At 45.8% G+C, this 24,761-nt stretch overlaps 1 protein-coding gene across 2 annotated transcripts in view; it reads left to right on the forward strand.

The window, feature by feature from the left end:
* Positions 1-24,761, forward strand: part of LOC106750923 (glutamate receptor 1) — a 276,339-nt gene that overhangs the window by 148,263 nt on the left and 103,315 nt on the right. For both annotated transcript variants that reach the window (XM_014631570.1, XM_014631571.1), the window contains exon 2: positions 1,082-1,234. In XM_014631570.1, the coding sequence (XP_014487056.1) occupies positions 1,082-1,234 (153 nt within the window). The remainder of the gene's footprint in view (positions 1-1,081; positions 1,235-24,761) is intronic.

Consider the following 24,761-nt stretch of genomic DNA (forward strand, 5'->3'; position numbering starts at 1 on the left):
GTTAACAAGAAGAATCAGTTATCGCCTCGAATAGAACTCGTCCAAGGTTTGCTTTTCTTTTGTTTCTACCGAAGTGGGGGAGATAATTGCTAACGAGGTATCGGCTCAGTACCGATTTTCAGTGAAGAATTCTAAATGACACTGCCGATTTGATACCGATGGAATGCTAGGATGGTGCCTCGAGCTAAAACTCGAAAGACAGTATTGTTACTGTATTGATTGCGAAAGTACCGGAAATTATCCAACCCCGATATCGGGACAGGTGATTCTCAATAATGATCGTTATTATTGTATAATTGTTAATACTACATTCGTACTGTGGGAGGAAAAGTCACAGCATAATATGGCGGGGAATGTTTGTTTGTACCTGCAGATGTACACTTTTAATGTCATATGAAGTGAAAAACTTCGAAGCGAGGTTTGGGGTCGAACCTGGATCCTCCGTTTGCCACACGGAGAAAAGATTCCACTGCTGCAGCTAATCATGGTTTAGCTGAAAATGTTTTGCTGTTGTAGCTTGAAATTTGCTACGGTAAAACTTTAGTTATTGTTGTTAGATGTATAGGTGCTAATATATGTCTACTGTAGTTAAACTTATAGGTGTTTACACTCTAGGTAAATCTCCGTTGTAACATGTGGACGAGTTTAGCTACAGCAAACATAAACAGCTTAGGTGACACCTATACATTTAGCAACAGTAACTAATCTAATAGTAACAAGTTTCAATTACAGCAGCGAAATATTTCCAGTCAAACCATAATAAGCCGCGCCAGCAAAATCTTCCTTTTCCTTGCAGGCAACAGCTGTTATCACTGAGCTACTTGGGCTTCATGTTGACGACATCTCCCGCTTTCTTATTTAAGACGTCGGTATCGTAACGTGAAATCCGTATTTCACTAATGAATCGATACACCGCCAGTTTCCGCCGGTACCGGCCGAACGTGTACGACTTCGATATTGATATTATTTGGAGAAGTTGCGATGTTACCTCCATTTGTTTATCTCGTCGTTGCGGAATGAACGTGGACGTTGTGTGTACACGCCGAAGCGCTTAATTAGTTTCGTTATCTTCTGCTTTCAGGTGCCATTTTTGAGCAGGGTACCGACGAGGTACAGTCCGCCTTCAAGTTCGCGATGTTCAACCATAACCAGAACACTACAACTCGCAAGTTTGAGCTGCAAGCTTTCGTGGATGTAATTAATACCGCGGATGCCTACAAGCTCTCCCGCCTCAGTGAGTATTGAGCCTCCCGCTGTTCTCTCCTCGCGCAATCGTTATTCGACTCACGTATCCGCCGCCGCGTGCAACATTCTTTCTCGCGAATTGCAGATATCCCCACGTCGACGGCGCGCACTCCGGTGAAGAAAACTAAATCATAGACATTCGCCCACATACACACACACACGCACACACACATAAACATACATAGAAAAAGACAGAGTGTGGGGGAGGGAGGGGAGGGGGGAGGCACCGTTAAATATTTCATAGACATCTTCAAACGTCGTCGATCGTCGCTTCGCTCGCGCACACCCAATTCGATTCGAAATCGAGTGAGCCGAATTCCATCGCGAATATTCCTTCGGATTGTCCCGGCAATTTTTCACGACTACATTTAAAGTGTCTGCGAAGAGGCGTCCGTGCGAGGAGAGAGCGGAATTTCGTTTCTGTCTCACGAGGGGTGGAAAATCGATTTCGCGTTTTGTTCCGCGATATCTGTACCGGTGTCAGGCGCGGTGACTTATCAACAATGCTGAGGCGCGTACGTGCCGGAAGCGCAACATCTCCGCGCCATTGAATACGCCGCAGCGGTCCGTGTCGGATATGAAATAAGTAACATTTCGTTTCTATAGCGCCGCAGATACTAATCTCGCCTCGGAGGCGAAACGCTTCCATTTCCCGACGCTGTGAAGCACGTGCGACCGATATAGAGACCCGACTCCTCTCTCTCTCTCTCTCTTTCTTTCTCTCTTGCTCGCTCGCAATTGCCCGCTGCGAAGAAAGCGTAGTCGCGGACAAAGGCCCCTCGATTAGCATCGGTGCGATTTCGCGGTTGCAAAAGTGACCCCGAAACACCGGATGGAAGTTACACGTGTTTTTTCGTGTAACTTTGTGTCGCGTGTCCGCGCGATTTCGGCGAAACAAAGCGAGACCGAGTCTCGCGAATTTCGGCCTTCCGAATACGGCGCGGAAATCTCGCGAAAGTGATTTGATTTAACCAGATTTCGTCGAACGATCGCAATTTCGTGATTAAACTCCGTTCAATCATGCGATTAAGTTGGCGGAATTGTCTCATTGTTATGTTACTGCGTGATTCGACACTCTCAATGGTGCCATCCAGCACTCAATGGTGTGAGAAGTTCCGGAATTATCCGAAGAGCCATTACATGTCACTTATCCTGATTTACGTCGGAACGTAGCGGGCGTGAATTTTCACGATAACAGTTATCACTTTTGTAATGAAGATATAGCGTACATTTTTCTCAGCTTTAACGTTACAGGATACTTCATTCCGTTCTCACGTTCATCGTATCATTTGTAAAATTGACGCGGTCCGTGATTACCCCCCCCCCCCCCCCCCCNATCACAATGGAAAAATAATAACCGTAACAATGAGAACAATTATTATTTCCTGTCTGCGTTCGATAATATATTTATGGATATATACTTGTTACTCGTTGTGTTTGAATATAATTATTTATGAGTTCCGATGAGAGCTGGCAGATTTCACCTACCTCGGCGCGCTCGCTGGCGTTACACATGACGTCTTTTTCGCTTAGAATCGACGAGACTGTCGTTCTCGGATTACCTGAAAATGCCCCTTCCCTATAGAATTCATTGGCGTAGTTTCTCACTTGGTCGCCTGTCGCGTATATTCGAAATTCGAAAGAGCCGATCGACCGGCTTGGCCCCGACCGTTTGACGGCTTCTAACCAAGGGGTGTCGGCCCAATCGAGCTACATCGGTCTCCGGCTTTGAAGTCGACCGGAACCGTTCCGAAGCGTAAACGGCTAGAGAGACAAAGGGCACTCGGGTGCCAAAGATATCGGTGTCTCCTATCATCGACGAATTCGCAGTTATTGCGTCGTGCTACAAAGAGATTTTACGATTGTAAGGTTACCCGTTCAAATTTGTCCAGTACGCGAAGAGCGCGCGCGCGCGCGCGTTTCTTCTCCATCGATAAATTGCGGTATATCGAGCGGCCAATAGCCGCTTCGTCTTTCGTCTCTCGTTCGGTTAATAATAACCCCGTGAAAGAGTATACCACGGGAATATAATCGACGTTGTTATGTTGTGCTACCCCTTATAGAGTAAAAAATTTTCTGCCAAAAATAATCCATCGAAACTTTTTGTTACTTTAACACGAGGGGAATATGTTACAGTATAGAAATGTAATGTTAAATTAACACACTCACCTTGTTAACATATGTTGACAATAGTTAGTTTCATATTACATTTACATATCTTTTAATACACTCCTCCCCTTCCCATGTTAAAGTAACACAAAATCTCAGTGAACTGTTTTTAACAACATTTTTTTACTGTGTATATTGGAACTTCTTACTATTACATAATCTTTCACATATACACATAAAGTTGAAATTGGAGTCATTATAATTAGAGTCTCTATTATAATTAGAATCATTAAACCTCTACATACGCAGTAAACGTTTTGTATTAATTTAACACAAGGTGAATATGTTGAAATATAACGCAAATGTTATGTCAAAAATTAACAGAGTATTAATACTTAGTTATTACTTAAATTAATACTTAAATAGAAAGATAATCGATACGGAAGTGTGAAATCTGTTATTTTAACACTCGCACATGTTGAATATCGATAAAATATTGAGATAACATAAACACAGTACGTGAAATTACTACACGGGTATGTGAAAAATTTAACGCAAACATTTCAACAAGGACCAATTTGAACACAAGTGCAAAACGTTCTTTCACTGTGTACCATTACAACCAGAGTTACTCCTGCAACTTTCAACCTAATGCATTAAGTGTAGGAACGGGCGAGCAGCGAGCGCGGAAAGTCGATGCGAGATACGCTTCTAATTTTTCGATCCGCGATAATAATCAGGCTGCAACACGGGGATTAGTTCGCGGCGATTCTCCCGAGCGTGCACACGACGATAATGCACGACACGTCATGGTACCCTTGCGCTTCTATTAACCCAAGAATTCGTGAATAGAATTCGCCGACAACTTGGTTCATCGTGGATTCGTCGCGGCAACGCGAATATTTGGGCCAAGTCCAAGGGGCAGAGAGAGGGAGAGAGAGGCCCGCGTTACGGTACTTAGCAAAGCTCCGTTAATTGTATTAACGTTGGTCGGTTCACCCGGATTAAGACCCTGTTATAATCCCGCAGCGAGACTGCTCTCTACCCGCGAAATCTATTGTTGGGTCGCGTCCCGCCTAATGTTTCGGTCCGCCAAGATGACGAGTTGGCGATACTTTACCGCTGCCAAGCGTGACGAAGCGGAAGGAGGTTTCCGCGTTACTATTTATTTATATAATATATAATGTATCCCTGAGATATATACGGGGAATCGAACGCGTATATAGAACGCGGGCGTATCGGGAACAACGAAATACCGAAAGCTGATCCCGCGGGTGTTAATCACGTATTAATATCCACAATGCTATGAAATAGCATCGGCAATATGATTGCGGACATTTAAGAGCGAAGTGTAACGGCGGTCTCTATATGTGTCACGTTATTACGATCAAAAGGATTTACATCTCATAAATTTTGTATTCCGCCAGATGAATCGATGGCTTTTAATTATCCATCATGTGCGAAATGAGCCGTTGAATAGCAAATGTCATCGCGAAATGGAGGAAGATGGGAAGAGCGCTCTTTCACGATGAAAGGAAAACAATCCGCTATATGATATTATCCTAAAAGACCTCTCCCCGCGTTTCTCCTTTTCCCCGTAACCGTTCATTCAACTTTAAGCAGACGCGACGTGAGCAAGCGCTGCAGCTTTACCCTGGGAAATGACGGGCAGGGAAAATCGTTATAAAATGCGCTATCTCCCCTTGTCGTGTACAACCGCGTGTGTTTTCATTTCAATACATTTCGTTCATATTCGCCGGACATTACGCGCGAAGACCGATAAAATGGAGAGGCGTCTAGGTTAGAACGAGCAGGTAAAACCAATCAGTGAATGATAGAGAGAGAGAGAGAGAGAGAGAGAGAGAGAGAGAAGGAAAATATTCTCATTCAACATATAAAATCGCTTTCTGCATGAGGGAGGTCGTGCTCGCGAGGAGCATTAATTTCTTATTATACGCGACGAAGAGCGCGAATATCAAAGAACCCGAGCGAAATCACGAGAGAGAAATCTAAAATACGAAGACGGGGAATATCGTTAAATAAATCTACCGCCATCCTCCCTTCTCCTCTCGCCCCTTAATATTTTCAATAACGCTCTCTGCGACGTTAGCACGCGAAATTCGGGCCCGGCGGATCTCGGGAGGGTCTCTCTCGCGCCCATCGAGGGTACCGAAAATTATTGCGGACGCAGGGACCGACGACGACGAAACGCGGGCGGGGAGTTTTTTCCGTTGAGAAATCACATAGTAGGAAGCGGGAATCCTGAGGGAGAATTTTCGCGGCGTGGTACGCTCGTCTTAGCGGAACGTAATAGCCATCTATCAACTTTCGGTGCATATCGTATAATATCCTGCAAGATCCTTTGGCCCGCGAGGGATGCTGAGGAACTAGAGGAAGGGTGAGGGAGAGAGGGGGAGAGAGAGAAAGAGTAACCTCTCCCCGTCCTCTCCTCCATCCCTCTCACCAGGGTCAGAGAGGGATGAATGTATACGGGGCGCCGGGTTGCCAGCGAGCCAACCAGCCAGCCAGGGCCGGCATAAATCTGCCGAGGGCTCCCGAGGGTATTTCCCGCCTTTTTTCCCTATACCCTTCCGCGCGCTCCTCGTCGCTCGCCTTCGCTTCCTATTCCACGCTTTCGCGCCCTTCTTCTCGCATCCTGCACCAGACGCGAGATGAATCCCAGGGTTCCCGCGTGGTTTATCCCAGGGCAAACATCAGCTCATCGTCGACGAGGTTGGCGAAAGTCAACGACGATTACAAATTTACAATGTACATTTACGGGGTAAATACCAGCGCCCGCGAGCGCCGGTTTGTTTTACATCGATTCAGACGCGACGGCTTTTAGAATTCTCTTTAGCGATCGCTCTTGTCCACGGTTGAATCAGCTTTCGCGTTCCGACATTTTTGCGTTCTTCTCTATCGTCGTGTTTCCGGCGTTAATATTTTAACCGTTTGCACAACAAGAGATTGCGTTCAGCGCGCACACGAGTCTGCGGCTCTCAGAAAGCGATTATCCCCTGTTGCGAGATATCCCGACATCGCGCGCGCATCGTTACGCGTGTGCGCCTATTATTATATTATGTATTCAACCATGTACATAATTCAAGTATATGTATACATATGAATACATACATACATGCGAATGAAATGATAAGCCCAGACGTATATTGCGAGATATTGATCTCAATAAATGTAAACGTGCAATACGCCGAACTCCAGTTACATCGAATTCGAAGCACGAGATTGATTATGAATTTACACTAAACATGCAAATTCATGTTACATCCATAATTTCGCTAGCGTAAATGTTAATCAGAAATGCCGGATCGGTCGATGCTCACCGTCGTGTCTAGAAAACATTAATGGTACGTTAACACGTTCATTGCCAAGCTGAAAATTGGAATTTCGTGTGGTGGCCAAATTTTTTTTATTTTTTTATTTAGTTTTTATTGTGCTCGAAATAAGTTAATATATTATTTATATGCTTTTATTATTATGTACATAGGATTTATGTACTCTAAATATCTATTACGCGATAACGCGTGATCGGCCGTTTGGTGAGAACTCGCATCACGCGATATCGCGTGATTGGCAATGAACGTGTTAAAACCTTTGATTTACATTGTCGGCGCCGCGTCACTTGAAACGCATATTATTGGTTTTAACAAAGCATACGTCGGTAAGCAACGTTCACGCCGCGATTTTACCCGATCACTTCGTATTTCTCATTATTTATCTTACTGCTCTCCTCGACGCGATATTAAAATTGTTCGATCCTTTTATCCTAAACCCGACACAGGATAAACCCCGTGATTATACGCCCGCATTGCAAATCCGCATGCAAATATTGGTTCGCACCGACGAGAGTGATGAGGACGAAAGGTAACGGTGGTCACAATGTTTACACGGTCACAACGCAAACGCGTGTCACGTGTTATCATTTTAATTAAAATGTAATTTAAGCAATTGATAAAAGAGATATTTATGTTGAATAAACAAGGTTACTTCGGATAAAATTAGCGTGACTGCTATTCCGTGAAATAAATACGCGTGTTATCAAAAATAATTTCATTATTTGTCCATATAAATATCTTGTAAAAAGCGCGCGCACACGCATATAATATCTGACGCGTATCTTAATAAAAATATGAATGCGCACCAATATGTTATACGTTGCAAAAATATAAATACATATCCTAGTATTTAAGATTTCTTTTTAACAACTTCTCCCGCAATTAATGCACGCACGCATGGAAACAACACTTTTTTTGCTGGAACAACATAGCGAAACGAATAGTAAAAGAATTTTTTTGGACAGCAAAAGATTTGTTAAGAATATTAATTTTTGGTTATGACAATTAAATTTCGCAAAAATCGCTGTCGCAACAACGTTTTGCTGCAATGGTAAAATTATTTTTACCGTGTAACAAATCTTTTTTCTGCCACTGTATCAACAAACAATTTGCTGTTCCAGCAAAACTATTTCTCCGTGCAATCTCGTTATTTAAAAATATTACTTTCCCATGGAATACATTTCTAAAAGTTTCTTCTATCTCTGAAATATAGATTAAAGTGCTCTGCTGTTGACTTCGCTTTTGATATGTATTTCATCATTTATTCATATTCAAAGACCGATCGGGACTGCGTTGAAGCTCAGACAAATTCCAGGGTTCAATTCCCTCGAGGTTTGTGCCGCGACAAACGTCAGGTAGGGAGATATGCGGAGATAACGTCACACGTTTACGCTCCGCATCACGCAAAAATATGAAAATTAAATTATATCCTACGCTGTCATTCGTCTCTCTCTCTCTCTCTCTCTCTCTTTTTCTTTTTCTCCCTTCCTCCGCACTGGTCCGAGATAAATAAGAAATTCAGCAATGCGCGCAAACATAGTAAAAAATGAGGTTCGTGATATTATGCTAAGTTGACTGAAGCGTGCGCGAGGAAATTCCTCATGAAGACCGAAGAGGATCCCGAGGTATCTTAATCTTCGGACGCGGGATTCTCAACTTTAAGAATTCCGGGGTAAGTCTAGACAATGTTTTCGATCGCCGCGCGCTCGCGACGATCCCTCCGCTTCCCCCGCCGTTTTTGACGACGTCTCAACGTCGTCCGCGTCGCCGAGTTCTACGCCCGACGTCAGGTGCGATTCTGTGTTCAATTCCCGCGCGGTTTATCCGAAAGTATGCATTACTTTCGCAAACACGACGAGGTCGGCGAAAAGTGAGGTTGGTGAGAGGAGTCGTCGCGTCGGCGAGGAGAGCGTATCTTTATTATAAAACGGGAAGGGGGCGGGGGACGCCGCGAAAGTTCCAAAACGGCGGAGAACTTTCTTTCCACGACGCTGCCGCAGTTATGGTAAACTTTACGCGCGTAATCTTTAAACCCCGCTACATGGACTCCGTAATTAACAACTTGAATCAAACATCATTAGCTTGGTGGTATCGTGAATACAGGCATGCGCGCACAGTCCTCTTGCGGTTCCGCTTGAGAATTATCAACGTCTCTCTCAGCGTGTGATGTATGATCACGATAACGTGAAATATCGAGGGAGCTTTCGCAACCAAAATATTTTCCGCTAAAAAATGGAAGGAATAATATTCACGGGCTTTTAAATCGCTGATAAATAAATGCATATATTGATGAAGAACTTGTGAATCACGGGAGGAAATTGATTACAAAGTTTTACCCGATAACGTGCAAATTGAATTTAAATTTTTATGAAGGAAAAATATATAAAATGAATATAAATATCATGCGTGTGCATGTAATAAAATCATGTTTGCGCGCATATATTCGAGCCGTATCAAAACATAATTTAGCCCCGCGCGCATTCCCTATTTTCCTTTCCGCATTTTATCTCGCGTCTACTTTCGTCTCGTGTTGCGCAACGTTTCACTTATTTAATGAATATATTACGCACGTAGCCGGGCCGCAGAAATGTTTCATTCCTCGCAACTTAGCCTCGGCGACAACGACAGATAGGGGGATTTTCCGGTTCTTGAGTAACCAGATGAGTGGTAATGGTAATGTTTCTCGACGGAGTTCCCCGTTCATGCAGAAGAATATTTTTCACGCGGTATCGTCGGGAAACCGTTCGCCATAAAAGCGCTCTAAACTGTCGAGTTACTTGAGGATAGTGCGGAAGAAGAAGGTGCGCGAGCCTGCATGCGGAAAGGGCTCTGTGTGTGTCGCGCGGAGAAGTATCGTGCCGCGCGGGATAAAAAATATACCGGCTTCTCGCCGAACGGAGCGTTGAGGAGCGAAAACGCGCGTATCGAGTCTACCTTCGTCTTGATTATCATCTTCCGAGCATCTCGCGAGTCTCCCGTATCGATTATTAATTCCGTCTCACGCCACGAGCACCGTGTGACTCTCGCTAAATTCTCTCGACAAGAGTGATTGATTATTCCGCGCTGGAAATCGATAAAATTTCGAGAGGAAGTCAAATTTTATATTTTGCGCCGAATATGCGGAGGGGCTCTCGGCAGGAATTTTAATTTGTGCGTGAAAATACACGCAATCTTTTCCGTCTGCTTATTTATATTAATATTGACACATGTTTTGCGCAATTTTATTGTTTTTTGTATATTTTTGTTTTTTTTTTAATTAAACTTGAAAAAAGGTTTTTTCATTTTCACTCAAAGATCATTTCAATCTTCTACTACATCTTTGTAAGAGCGTAGAACAAAGTAGGATGAACAAGAAAATATACTATTTTGCAAATAACACGCAAAATTTTGTGTTGTTAATTATTGAAAGTGGCGATGTATAGAGGCTCCTTTAATTAATATTTCAAAAATTTGCGTGTTATTTACAAAATGGTAAGTAATTTTTTTGCTCAAAGTAATTTAATCTACAATGACAGCTATTTTGTATCTAACGACAGGCTCAAGGTTCGAGATTCAAGTTTCAATTTTCCGATTTTCGTCACTAGGCACAACAATGCCTAGCATCGTAATGCCTAACCAACAAAAGCTCTCATATACTTGTAGATTAAGCCACTCTGAGCAAAAAAGTCCCGCACCATTTTACAAAGAACATGCAAATTTTTGAATTGTCAATTAAAGAAGCCTCTATACGTGGCCATTTTCGATCAAAGTCATTTTCAATAACTAATAACACGAAATGTCACGTGTTGTCAAAATAGTAGAAGATTCTTTGTTCACCTCAATTGAGGACCAAATAAACATCTCTCGGATTCTCCCGACAAGAGAGAGAGAGAGAGAGAGGCATTTCTTTACATCTAATTACCTCGTCCTATCAAGATCCTTATATTTCCGTATTTCGGTAACGAAATAACTCCGCGAGCGGATTATTGTAACTGAAAAAGTTACGCGAAACGGCGTCGTCGATAACCGAACATATACCGGGATTAGACGACGCGCGGGCGGTTTAACCGCGCGAATTATGCCTCATACCGGAGTTGGTATCGTCAGTTTTCGAGGATACACGGGGAAAACGTTTAAGCCGCGACGTTACTTGGGTGACGACGATATCACGAAAACTCTGTAAACTCGCGGGGAGACGTTATTTGTTCTCACCGAGGGAGGCGGACAAGCTTCTGGATAGCTGTGAACGCGTCATTTCCGATTGTCATTTCTCACGGAAAGGAACGTGGTTGTGGCTTGACTGTCCAGGTTAAGGGCCCATTCAAAGTTACTCGCGCAGACACGCAATATGCAAACGTATATTATTCTGTAGTTCGAGCTGCCCCGACGCGCGGGTCCAATTTTCGCTGGAATTGACTCGGGCATAGTTTTGCGCTCGTACGTCACATCTGTCATGCCGCGTTTAGAGATCTGTCTTATCTAATTTCTTGGCCGAGGGAGTTATCGAAGCTCATCAGCGCGAATTAAGACGCGCTTAACGCCCGAATACATCCGCGCGAGATAACCGTGGCATTCTGTATCCGTTTCTCGGCACGCGAGCCAAGTATTTTTGCGCGAGCTCGCTCACGTCGACAAATTACCCGAGTTTCGAGGAAATCCGTTAGATGATCCCGTATAATGGACCGCGGGAGTCCATTGAATGCTCATTCGGCGCGGTTTTAATCAGCCTCTCGAGCGAGAACGCGCGTGAACGCACGGTATCGTTTAGGAATCGAAGGACGGTCGCGCGTAAACGAATTGATTAAACCCGAAGTTTAAGTCTGTCGCTCGTCAATCGGCGAACGAAGACCTCGCGGATAGAAAAACTCGAGTATAATTTCGAGCCCCACGCGAATAACTCCGTCCTATCGCGCACGTGCGCGCGCAATATATATATATATATATATATTTACGTTTTGTAAACGCCGGAAATATGGAATCAGCGACGTACCGTCGAAATAACGTCATTTATTCTTCATACAGTGCCGCGAGCGCGCGCGTAATTACGGCGCGTAACCAGCGCGCCGAAAATATATTTTTCGCGATAATCACGTTTCGGGATTCAATTAGTGAATTACGCGGCTCTCGCGGCAAGTGGATTTCGCGGATTTTGTTCCGCCGTTTGTTAACTTTCAACCCTCCCCCGAGCGCGGGCGCCGGTAACGCGCCGCCCTTCCCCGTCTTTTCTAACCCGGAATCCGCGCGCGTTCGTCCGCTGCGACAGCTACGACGACGACGATTGCGACGAGTCCCCCCCCCGCACACAGCGAGGACACGAACGCCCAGCGTCATTACGCTTTCGATTTAAAACTTTCGAATTAGATTGGGAGACGCCGCGAGTCTTTGCCGTGTCCCCCGGCCATTTAAAACTTTCGCGGCGAGCCGCCTCGAGACCGAGCGTCGTTCTCACTTCGGGATCTCCCTCGCTGCAGCTGCCCGTCGAGGAATTATTTCCGATCGCTTGTCCTTTCCGCTGCTCCGCGTGCCGAGACCGTCCAACCCTCGTCCGTCGTTCGCGAACCTGTTGGCTGTGTGTTGGACAACGTTCGACTTCCATCACGTCCGAAGAAATGAACGCCCTCGCAGTATTTCGCTCGTTTTTCGTCCCGCGGCGCAATAATCATTCTTGACGCGTGGATGGATAATTGATAACTCCGCTTTGACGAGTGCGGTTGATTATGGCGAATAAATATAGTAAGAAACCCCGTTTAGTTGAATCGACTAAATTCTTGTTTGACCGTGGGCACATTTTTTGGTTGCGTTAACCAAAGTTCGATCGTCCGAACCGAAGGTTTGCTTATCTGGAGTTTCCGAGGAGTTTCAGAGAACTAAACCTTTCGGAGAACTAAATCTTGATTCTTCAAATGAAAAAATTTGGTTTGAATTTCGTTGACTCAACTAAATGGATTTCTCGGTGTACGCCGGGAGAAACAGACGTAAGAGCGAGTTCGTCGACGGGAGAGAACGAGTCGATCATGGCGACGTGCTGACAACGGCAAATACCACCTTGGTGGTACCTTCGTCGCAGATTAGCAGGGAGAATGGGGATCTGGGAGAGGCAGAGGAGGAGGAGGGCGGCGGCGGGAACGTGCGAGTAACGACACCCCGGGGGTTCCGGCACTCTCGAAAGTCACGCGAGGCGTACGAAACGAGCCGGCGGAAGGGAGGGAGGTGTTCCCTAAGTAATAAGAAATCGATAAGAACTGCAGATTGGGTGTAGAAGGGAAGAAAAATCGGCCGGGAAGTATCTTATCGGAGGCCGGCGGATAATCCCTCAGCTCGCGGCTCGTCTCGCCCCGCCGCCGTCGCGCCGGCCGTAAAATGTCGATGATTGAATGAAGGTAATCGGCGTGGCGGAACGAATAATTAAGTTCTACGGAGTAATTGAAAGGCGCGTTACGGTACTTGGCGGCCGTCCCTTCTCCGCTCATGACGTCGACTTTGCGAGCCGACGGCGGATCAATATATTTTCGCGATAGCTCGAGAGCTCGTATTTTGCTTGGCGACGTTGAATAAACACGATGTCTCTAATAAAAGTCCCGATGAGAGTGGCGAATGTTGCGAGAGAGAGAGTGAGGACCCTCCGATATTTTTCCGAGGTATCTTTAGTTACGGCCGCAGAGTTATAGGTGGTACGCGAGATTAAAGACGACAGGATCGCGCGCGACTTGTTAAAATTAGGACGCCGCGCCCGGTGATAAGAGAGGATCCTCTCGGCTTCGATAACACGGCTACCCACTTTATCTCGGATGAATAATTTCCTCACGATCGCCGCGCGCGAACACAAAATCGCCGATCAGTCCCGACAACTTGTTCGGGCTTGTCGGGCGCTTGCTTCCTCGGCGAGAAAGCCGGGTCGGATGGCGGATGATCGTCCGCTATGGAAGAATTTCAAGTTCATCGCGGGGTATAGATTTATGGGCAAATTGAGCGGCGGAAGGGACGACCGGCGGGCAAACAACGAGGCGGCATTTCACGGCGTCCACGGATTCGTCTTCGCCATCGGATTCATCTCTTCCTTTCCTTTACACTCTCCCCCCCCCATTCCCCCTCTTTCCCAACCCTCCTCTTTCTCTCTGTCTTTCTCGTTCGCCGAACTTTCTTAATTTGTGCGCGGTTTCGCTGGGCTAATTAATATTGATGATTGGGAAGTGCCCCTCTGGGTAATCAATTTTCATCGGTATTAATAATCGCCAGGTCGAAAAGCAGTTCGCTCCCGTTTCCACGTCTTTGAGGAGCAAAGCTCACGCGGTTCTGATTAAAGCGAAGTTCACGAATCGGACGCGTTGACGTAAAAAGGTCGATCGTCGCTCCATGAAGAGAAATGATTTTTATCGACATTTATTCCGCCAGGCGACGAGCCTTTCAATTTCATCGCGGGGGAAAAAAGTTTTTACCAAAACCCTTCTCTCTCTCTCTCTCTCTTTCTCTCTTTCTCCCTCTCACTCCCCGTCCGTGAAGCGCTTTTTACCGAAAGCTCTTCTCTTCGGTACGCTCTTTACCGAGAACTTCCTGCTGAACGGTATGAAAATGCTTGTCAGTTGTCGGAAAAGTGCGTCGCGGATAGGAGACGATCTCATTGAAGCGTAGACGCGCATATACGTGTGCCAAGCGCACGGTTTACTTTCTCTACTCCCGGTAATATATTGAATTCGATCGGGCGGCGCAACCGGCGTAAAACGCTTTTTCTTCTAAAACTGCGTCGACCGGGCGTTCTCGCGGGAGGACGCGACGGCGCGTTTTATAACGCAAGAGTCCGTAATTTGCGACATTAACGCGCGGAGAGACGCGTTTCAAGTTCCGAACGAATCGTTTGACGTTTGCGGGAGTACCGCGCGAAACGACCCCCTCCGTAATATCGCCATGCGAATTCAACACGGAGCACTCTAGTCGAGGAGGAAGATGAAAAAAAAAGGGAACACGCGAATAAGATAAATCGGTCGAAATAAATCAAACGAAGTGAATTATACTCGGTGCTTTACTCGCCTGCCGACTCGAACGAGTTAAACGTACGGAGCAACAAAGGAAGCACAGGCATAATAGCTTCGCTTGACTTGACGCAGTATAATACTGTGTTTTCCTCTCGAAAATATAACCAAGCTGTAATGTCGTGTCTCGAATTCTCTCGGGTAAACAGACTTGAGTCGCTCGAACGTCCTGCAGAATGATGAAACGCGAAATAAAATGTTGAAGGAATCAAATAGCTATTACGAAAATATCCCATATGTTCAAACAAATATATAAGTAAAAAAATCATTTTGCATTTGTGTTAAAATCGGTCCTTGTTGACGTTTTTGTGCTAAATTTTTAATATACCCGTGCATTAATTTAACATACTGTATTTGTGTTATCTCAACATTTTGTGTTTTGTTGATATTCAACATGTGTTAATACAACACTTATCTTTATTTTATACTTCATGCATTATTATTATTAACGTATTAATTTTGTGTTAATTTTGAGCGCAACATTTGTGTTACTTTTCAACATATTCGCTTGTATTAAATTAACACCAAAATTTGATTTCGGGACATTGTGAAATGTGTTAAATTTCAATCAATCAAAATATCGAAATTTCAAAATCGCAAAATCAAAATATCAAAACTTAGCGAGTAATTTCGCGAGACCATAACTGTAACCGCATCGTGCGTTACTCTCGAACTGTTTTCGGATTCTGTGAAGGTTATCGAATTTCGGAGCATTCCGAGTCATTTAAAAGTCAATCGATCGAGGGTCGGAGGAAAAATAACGCGTTTCCATAGCTAATCACCGATAATCCAGCATATTGCCGTCTCGTTGGCCAATTTATGATTATAACGCGGCACGGAAGTTAACGAGAGCGGCGAGGGTCGACTTCGCTGTCTGCGGCGTTACAAGCTCGTTTGTTAAACTTAAAATTGATCCTCCCTTCGATGGTAGGAGTACCGTGGTACATTAATTACAGCGGGATGGCTACGGCAACCGGAAAGGGGGATCGGTAGGAACTCTTGTCGCCAGAATTAGAAGGCGTTTCGCACAAAGCGTGGCTTCTCATGACGGGAGACGCGAATTTCACTTCACCGCTCCTTCGTCAGGACTTTTCGACATACTTCGCAGTGTGGTTTATCGGAGGCATGTCGGGAAATCCTATTGCGATTATTAACAAGTGAGAGGAAAAAAGGAACCGAAAAGAAAAAGAGAGAAAGAGAGAGAGAGAGAGAATGCACCGTGCTCCGAGTTTATTAAGTCGAATAAGCGGTTTGCGATCGCTCGATTAATATTCCTAATAGTAATAATCAATTTCGCAGTTTTGATCATTGCTCCATGGCGTACACGAATATCGGCACATTTCGGAGAGGAGCCGTAACACAATTGGGGATTTAATTAAATTTTGTTTACCCGTTGTTTTATCGGTCAACGATTTTATCCGTTAACAGCTCTCCGCGCTGCAGTTCTCCGCGCGCCGTTGGTAAAAACGGCGGGTTCGATGCGACGGTCGCGGATCAGCGCTGCGAGTGTCGAGTATCGACGTCTGTTCGGAAGAAGACGCGCAACGCCGGGAAAAGGCGGAATACATCGTACAATGGGGACCGGAGAAGGGGGGGGGGAAGATTTTGCAATTGTATCTCCTCCAGTCTCTATCCTTATTTGGATTCCATGCAATCGTAGGTACTTACGAGCGCGGATATACCTAACGAGCTTGAGCGCGCTCGCGACCGAGCCGAGACGCATTCCGACTAAGGAAAGTTCAAGCTCTCGTCCTTAACTCGGCGCAAGCTCGTATAACTTCTATCCGTCGCTCGTCCCCTCGTATAACTTCTGTCCAGAGTTCGTTCCATGGATAAATAGGTATGGGTACATTTGCATCTCCTTCCCGGATACCGCCTATATTATATTCCAGCTGTCCTCATTCTCCACGCTCGCTCTCGTCGCACGAGTAACCTCTCTGCCTCCTCCTCCTCCTCCTCTCACCTTCTTCTTCCCCCCCGCGCCTCCTCCCTCGCCGCTTCGCCGACTACGTCGCGTCGTCCATTTTTTTCCTTCGAGCTTGACGGACGTTTCGTCACATCCGCTTCGGTTTCCTTTCCTCCCATGCTCGGCGTTCACGAGTGAGTAAATCTTGATACGGCGACGAGTCGTGAAAAATCCGCGCGAGAACGGAGTCTTCAAGCCGCTCGCCTTGACTAACGGACGTAATTTTCGGGGTGATATAAAATAACAATATCCGGATACACGTATTCAAAATCCCATTTTGACGTCTAATTTTGCCCTTCGATTCACGAGAGGGCTCGGGATAATTACTGTAATTGCTCGCGATATTATTGTACACGCACGCTTGTCGGATTGAGTTCAATGTATCGGAAAATTTATGTAACTCAGCACATTCGCCCCGTTCTCGATTTTGCGCGCATCATTATGCGCTCACTGGCACTTCGCGCGCGCGCGCGCGCGTTCCGCTCATTAATACAAAAAGTCACCCTAGACGGTTGGTTACTGATGGGGTGATGAACGATTCGTTGAAAAACGGGGGGAAAAAGGAAGCACAGGTACACACACGTACAGAGTTTCTAATAAAAGAGTAAACGTCACGAGCACCGACGTCGTATGAAATTTTCCGCCGATGTAGCCGCACGCCAAAACTGCAATTCACCGGCTCACTCTATTTCGCTTCAGCCGCGCGATATCTTTTATTCATGCTACGTAACCTTTTTTCCACCGCTGTAATTTTTAACACTTTCACCGGCTGTCCGCTGTTGCCGGCCGCACGACGGTCGCGCCGGTTGATTAACAGATGAAATCTTTAAAGCGTCACGTATGCCAAGCCTAGAGCCGCTTAGATATTCAATCTGTCCGTGCATTCTGCAACATCTGCATGATTTCGCACTCTCGCTCGCACAGTTACCATTCACTTTCCATATCAATTGACCGCGCTCGGACGCATCATTTATTTATCCACGCGCGAAACGTCTATCTTCCTTTTCCGTTATTGCGTGTCGCCTGTCGTCGTTTAGCGACACTATTAACCCATCCGAGCGTGGACGCGTCTCTCGACAATTAGCGAGTCTATTCTACCGTTAACTATCAAGACGATCGACCAAAACGTGACTGTAGAACGCACCCTGAAAGGTCACCACCGAGGGACGAACGGATTGGAAAACTCATGGGAAGCGATTCGGATTTCTCGAACGCAAACCCACCGCCACTAGAGTTCTGGATTTTGATGGAGAAGCGACACTGAATTCGATATATCGAAAGTCGGTAATCTTCCCGTCGGTGATATTTAGAGCGAGCGAGCGAAAAAGCGTAAGAAATAGAACAGAATCAACTTCATTTTGTTCTAGGATAAATCCTGCAAGAGCGACAATTAAAATTCGCACATGATAAAGGAAGATGGATAGAAAGAAAAACTAGGCTGCGAGAGATTAATCTCAGTAATCAGAGTGCAAGTAAGAATATTATTCCCATAATTTACAGCTACTCGCTATATCTCAGTATGTCAAAAGAATATTTCTTTGAGTCATGATATACTAAAATTATATAAAAATAGTATAACTCACCGGTACATCTGCTCTTAATCGCAGTCACCGACTTTCAGCGTTGAGGAAAAATGGCGCGTGGCCATGTGATGCAGACAGTCAACCAAACCAATCTCGTTCAATGCCGCTTCTTTATTAATATCATCGACATATTGTACTAAACGGAACACGGAATCGAAACCATGTTGACAGACGCAGAAAGAGACAAGAAATGTACGGGTAATAGCGACTCATATAGGCCGAGGCCATATAAGGCACTTAAAAATGTTGCACACTTCTTTGTTATAATAAACCGTATTTAGCAGTTATTTATTGAATATATAATAATTTCAGTTTTACACAACGTTTAAATATGACGTTACGTATTTAAAATTTGCAACACTTTATTCCAAACTTGTAAAGAATACGGCACTTTACTCTTTCACGTTAGCTAAAATTCAATCAATGAAAAGGTAATAGAAAGATCTGTGTCCAAAAATAATTTCTCTCTTTCTAGATCCATCCAACACGAAAGATCCAAGAAATCTTGCTTCGTCCAATATTGTTATGTCAATGATTAATATCTAGAACTCTAACCACGATCGTCGAGCGATCAATTTGCCAATTCGGCAATAGTAATAGACGCAACCAAGCGAGCCGCCGCTACGCTAAAAAATTTATTTTTGTAACTGCTACCACAAAATATTTGATATACACATTACGGTTGACGATATAACATTTTTCAACAGTTTTGCGTCAACCAAATGTATTCTAGAGAGAACAAACTTTATAAATTAATTTAAATTGACGCGACTAAATTATTCGCTCAGTTTTTTCTGGTTTCTTGAACAATTTTGAATTCGTTATTTTTTCACGAAAAATGGTCTTATCGCGAAAAATATCACAATATTTTACATTTTAAGCGACCGATATAAAAGCATATCTTTAAAGAAGTTTATATGCAACACTGTTCGTAATACGATAGTTAAGGTACATTAAAAGATCTGAAATTCGATCCTCGGCAGGAGTAGCTTCTTCTTCATTATTTTTATTAAGGAACTTAATTCTTCAGTTGCAGTGATCAAACAGTTCGTCGAGCGATATATTAATCAAATTATTGTTTGTAATTTAGGACAACCTAAATTTAATTTGTAATTTAGGACAACCTAAATCTCATTATTGACGGCAATTAAATGAATTTTTCCATGAACACTCGTCGAACGCGAAAGCTCGCCAATCCGACAGTAACAACAGACACGACCGGCGCTGCACGCGTCGAGCGGTCGCTCGCCAATCCAGTAGTAACAGACGCGATCGGGCAGACCGTCGCATCGTGCATCGAGCAGCGATCGCTCGCCAGTTCGGCAGTGGTAACAGACGCAGCCGGGCGGACCGTTACTCGGCGAGAAACGTTGTTTCAAAGAAGTCGGTATTAAAGAAGTTTCGTTATAAGTGCGACTTGCAAATCCGCGTAATACCCGGTCCCTCAATTGTTCAAACGAACGATATGAAATTCAGATATTGTCGGGCTGGCGGGCGGGCGAACCAGCTCGAAAAGAAACAAGAAAAGAGAGCGCGTTAGGGGGAGGGAGAGGGGGGGGGGTCGCTCGTTCGACTCGCGCGATGAGATTGCGCGCGTGCGATTCGCCGTCGTCGATGTAACGCTGGCGCGATTTCACGCGTACCCTCATTTCCCTCTCATTTTCCTTCCCTTCAAACACATCATTTTTTATTCATTCCGCATAACCGCGCCCCTCCCCGCCGCTCCCCTCCTTCTCTCGGTAGTCTAGCTGCGTTCCCGTGTCGCCCCCGTCGCTTCGCCTTCCACTTCGCGGCTTCGGTCGGCTTTTTACACCCGGTCGTTAGGAACCGGACCGCAAATGTCTCCGCATGAATTCTAATGTTCGACCCTCACCCACTCTCGCATTCTCCCTCTTACTCTATCTTTCTCTTCCCTTCCCCTCCTCTCTCTCTCTCTCTCTCTCACTCGACCCTCCATCGTCACTCGCGACCCGGTAATCCCGGCCAGTTTCGCCCCCGTCATCCCCCGAGCCGTTTTCCACTGGGCGGAATTTGCAGAGGACCACGGTAACGCGAATACCGCGGAAGTCGTGTGAGACCAGAGGAGCGTTTTGTCCTGCATTTTCATAAGATTCCGTCGACGGCGCGTTAAGGCTAATTGTTTCGTTAATTTATGAGCGGGTACGCGGTACTCTATGCTAACGAGACGAGAGAGAGAGAGAGAGAGAGAGAGAAAATATGTATGTGTGTGTGTGTGTGTGTGTGTGTGAGAGAGAGACGGAGGATGCTGTTAATTGATGCGAGATTTCGCGGCGTGTCACTCAAACTGTAAGCCGGATGTCGTTAACGCGGCCGTGGGCTAAGCGGGGAACAAAAGGGAAGCGGGCTATTTATAGAAACACAGTGACGGCGGATATAAATGTAAGTCCGGCGGATGTACGGGCGTAAGTCGCATGTAAAACGTCGTCTCGTTCCGATCGCGTGATTTGTCCCGTAATTAATTGCCACCTCCTGGGCGCTCTACTTCGCTTAGCGGCGTTCACACGTGGAATATACGAGAGAGCGATTATCGCTCGATAATTTCCGTGAGAAACGACTTCGCCGGGCGCACAGGCGAGCGCGGAAATCTACATAACGCGCTCCCGCGATCTCGCGGACAGCTTCTCGCCGGACTATCCGCAAAAACGCTCGAAACGTCGTCCCCGGGAACGGTCGGGCGTTATCGAAGCAAATAAACGCGAAATGCAGTTTCGCGCGTCCACGCGACAATGAAATTAGACTCGCGGGAATCGGGGGCGGTTTTATTTCCGTCCTCGTTAGCAGCGCGGCGCGCGCTGTAAACGAAGCGGTCCGAAACAAAGGGATCGATCGGCGCACGGCGTTGTAATTTATCGAGACGCGCCGGCGGAAGAGCGGCGCGGTTGACACTCGTCGCTCGTGCGACTTTCTAAAATGAGATTTGCCGCGCTTTGTCGTCGCACGGATAATCGCGCGGCCCGCCGGCAAAGCCCGTTCCTGATAATCCACCCTGACGAGCCTGACCCCGGCGACTCGCTCTTTTTATCTTTTTTTCCCCTCTCTCTCTCTCTCTCTCTCTCTCTCTCCTTTTTCGCCCTTTTTCCTTTTTTCTCTCTCTCTCCCTCTCTCTCTTTTTTTTAACGAACCTGCGAGCGACTCGCCGATAAAAATGACACAACTTTATCAGGGGGCCGCTCGCTCGGCCATACTGTCGCTGGCTCGATAACGCGGCCTCGCTCTTGCAGTACGATTTATGCGGGAGTCCTTATCGTCCCTGCCGGATCGAACGTTTTGCTTCATGAAAAATTGGAAAAAATTATTTCGAGCCGAGCCGTACGTATCTCATCCATCACGGTATCGCGCCGCCATACGTCAATTCTATCTCGTTATAATGGCACCTTTTTTGTCAACATGGATCGAATCGTGCGTCACGTATTAAGAAAATTTGCCAGCCCGGCCACCAATCATGGCCTATAATCGACATCGCCCGTCTGATACGGGCCTCATCGCGATCTCTGCGCGACGCTGATATTTCGCGCCGCGTGTTCCATAGGACACGAAATGGAATGGAGGGGGTACCAATTCGGGAATACATGTCGCAACACGTTTTAGGACGAGTGAACTTCTCTTCCGTGAGAGTGGCGCTAAGAAATACGGAGATAATAAATGAGCTAATATATCCGTGATTAAAAAGCACGAAACCGACGAATATCGGCGAATGTGTCGGCCCGTTAATGCCCGATAATGGTGTGTATTACGTTATTAAATGGCCCAAAGCCGCGTGTTATGGCCGGTGTTTGAAAAACACGTAAAGCGCGTAATGGACGGGGTCGGGCGGTAACGGACGATCGTTTCGGGAAAGGGAGGAAGGGAGAACACGCGTTGTTCGCGATCGCGTAAAATTAACGGAATTCGAGCGATTCCGTGCAGTGGTGCGCGCGAGCGCGCCCGTCCGCGCGCGTGTGTGCTCGCACGATTTATTCCTCTTACTGGTAATCGCGAAGACGACCATTTTCTCGACCATTTTTCCGCCCATTTACCGCACCATTTTTTCCCCGTCGTCCTACCGGCTCGAATGAAGACAAACGCGGCATGGGAGACGGCGATGCGATACACATATATAAACGCGTATGTACGTACCACGTGTGCGCACCTAAATATATATACCTTCTCGCCGAGGTTAAGTGACGTGGCACTGGCTTTATGGAAATGAACGGGGAAGTTCTGCATTTACGGCGACGCCGACGCAAAGTTTTCCCTGGAATTCGGTCCTACCGCGACGTCGAGTGGGACATTCAAGTTTTAGCGGGGGGGATGGAAGGTGGAGAAGGGAAGAACACGCGCGAGGGGGAACAGGCGAACGCGTAATATTTCGAAAGCGAAATGTCACTTGCCATGATTAAAAGTTTATAGCAATTCCGGGACTAATGAGAGTTATCGCCCGATCGCTTATTTACGATCATCGCCTTTATCTACCGTTAATTTCGTCAATAGGAAATCTCGTCCTCGTGAAAAAAATATAAGAAAAAGAATATGTACATCTGTGTGTGTGTGTGTGTGTGTGTGTGTAGAAGTGTGTGTAGAAGATGTCGAGAAGAATCGGTGGGAAATGGCGTTATCCCGAATTAATTCGGCCGGTTTTCCGTGTGCCTCCTCGCGCATGAGCTGCGTTTCCAGTTTGGAAGAAAAGGAAAGCAGAATCGCGAAACTCGTTCGACCCTCTCCCCCGGCCAGGTATTAAATTGCAGTTCAGACGGAACTTACTATTTACATTATTTAATTTTCGCATTTTATCGCGTGTCAAACTTTTCGAACGCACCGTGTTCGCAGGCGCGACACACGAAGTTACCAGATACGGAGTTTCCGCCTAAGTCAAAAAAGCCACAGGGGTACCTCAGGCTCCGTGCATATTGCCCACGGCGATGTACGAAACGGTAAACTTCGAGGAACAGAGACACGCGATATCGCAAGGAAATATATTTATAATTACCCGTGTAATCCCCAGATTCCGCATTCGCACGAGCCCGATGTCGATCGCAGACCGTGCGATCACGGACGGCTGGGGCGATCGCAAACGGTGATCGTTGAAATCCCAAGGGGGCCCTCAAGGGTCGCTCGTACGTACGACGGATGCGAACGTCAAGCCCAACGACGCGAACGCCTCGTCCGGAGAAACAAGCGGAGAAGTTTCGCATTTACCGCGACGCCGGCGAAAAGTTTTCGCTGGAATTCGGTCTTCCCGAAACGAGGGATAGAATGTCCAAGTTTCAGCAAGAAAGGTCGAAGGGCTGTCGGCTCGACCGGAAATGCGTTTCCAAGATGCACCCCTCTCTCCTCGGCGACATCGGTAAACTTCGACGTCAAAAAAGCGCCGGCTGAAGCGTGTCCGGAATTTTTCGCTTCTTTGCCGGATAAGAAGTATTGAAATGCTACGTACAAACTTTGACGCGACTTTCCTAGATCTTTCAAAGTTACGTGCACCTTTATCTAACGCAATCGATCGCGTCCGTCCGTCTCTTTCCCGCTCGCGCCGGTCCCCTGTGCCCGCATGAATTATCTTTCTGTGTGCGTATCTTTTTATTAATACCCTTTTATATCCGCAATTCTTATCGGGAGAACGTAACGAAACTTTATGGACAATAATTTCTGCGAGAGGTCTTTTTTATGAAGGAAATAATTTAAATCTATATACAAAGGGACATCTTTGCTCCTTTTTCTTCCTTTATACTAAAGTTGACTAAACCTCAATATACATTCTGAAAGTAAGAGAATATTTTTATTAGGTCCATAAATGCCTTCCATTCACGTTCCCCCTCTCTTATCGTATGGTAATAATTTATATAACTATTTATGTAACATCTATGCTCGATACTTTTTCATACGAACTTTCTTTTGATTCTGATGAATATGTGATCGCTTCTTTGTGTATAAATAAATTATATTATATACACACTAGTCCCCCCTCCCCCCACATTTAGACTTCGGTAAACTCTCTTACGGTTTCCCGGCGAAATATCCGCGTAATGAGACAGACGTGCCGTCGACAAACAATTCCCTCCTTTACGACGATCAAATTCTACTATTAATTAAAGATTGCAGACTGCTTATATTACGAGCGATATGATTTAGGTGGACGCTTAAATCAAAACGACAGTCGGCAATATGTGTGCGCCTTGTGATTCTATTACGCGACTTAAAATGTATTACGTGTGTACCTTCAAGTCGTTTGTTTTCACCTACGCGCGAGTTATAATCTTCTTATACTTGGCGAACGTGCGCGCGTGTATATCACCGTGCATGCGGTAACTACGTACATTCCGAACGTTGGATTATCGCTTCGGTACAATTTCCACGCTATTCGCGTTCTCTCCGCGACGTCTCGTAATTCACAAACCACCTACAACCGCCCGAAACCGCCCTCTTTCCCGGCCCGAATATCTGGAGCAGAAAGAGCTTTCGAGGGTGGCGACGAAGGATACGAGATATAGAGAAAGGGAAAGAG

The sequence above is a fragment of the Dinoponera quadriceps genome, unplaced genomic scaffold, assembly GCF_001313825.1.
Source record: "Dinoponera quadriceps isolate SergipeBrazil2010 unplaced genomic scaffold, ASM131382v1 scaffold4681, whole genome shotgun sequence".
Lineage (NCBI taxonomy): Eukaryota > Metazoa > Arthropoda > Insecta > Hymenoptera > Formicidae > Dinoponera > Dinoponera quadriceps.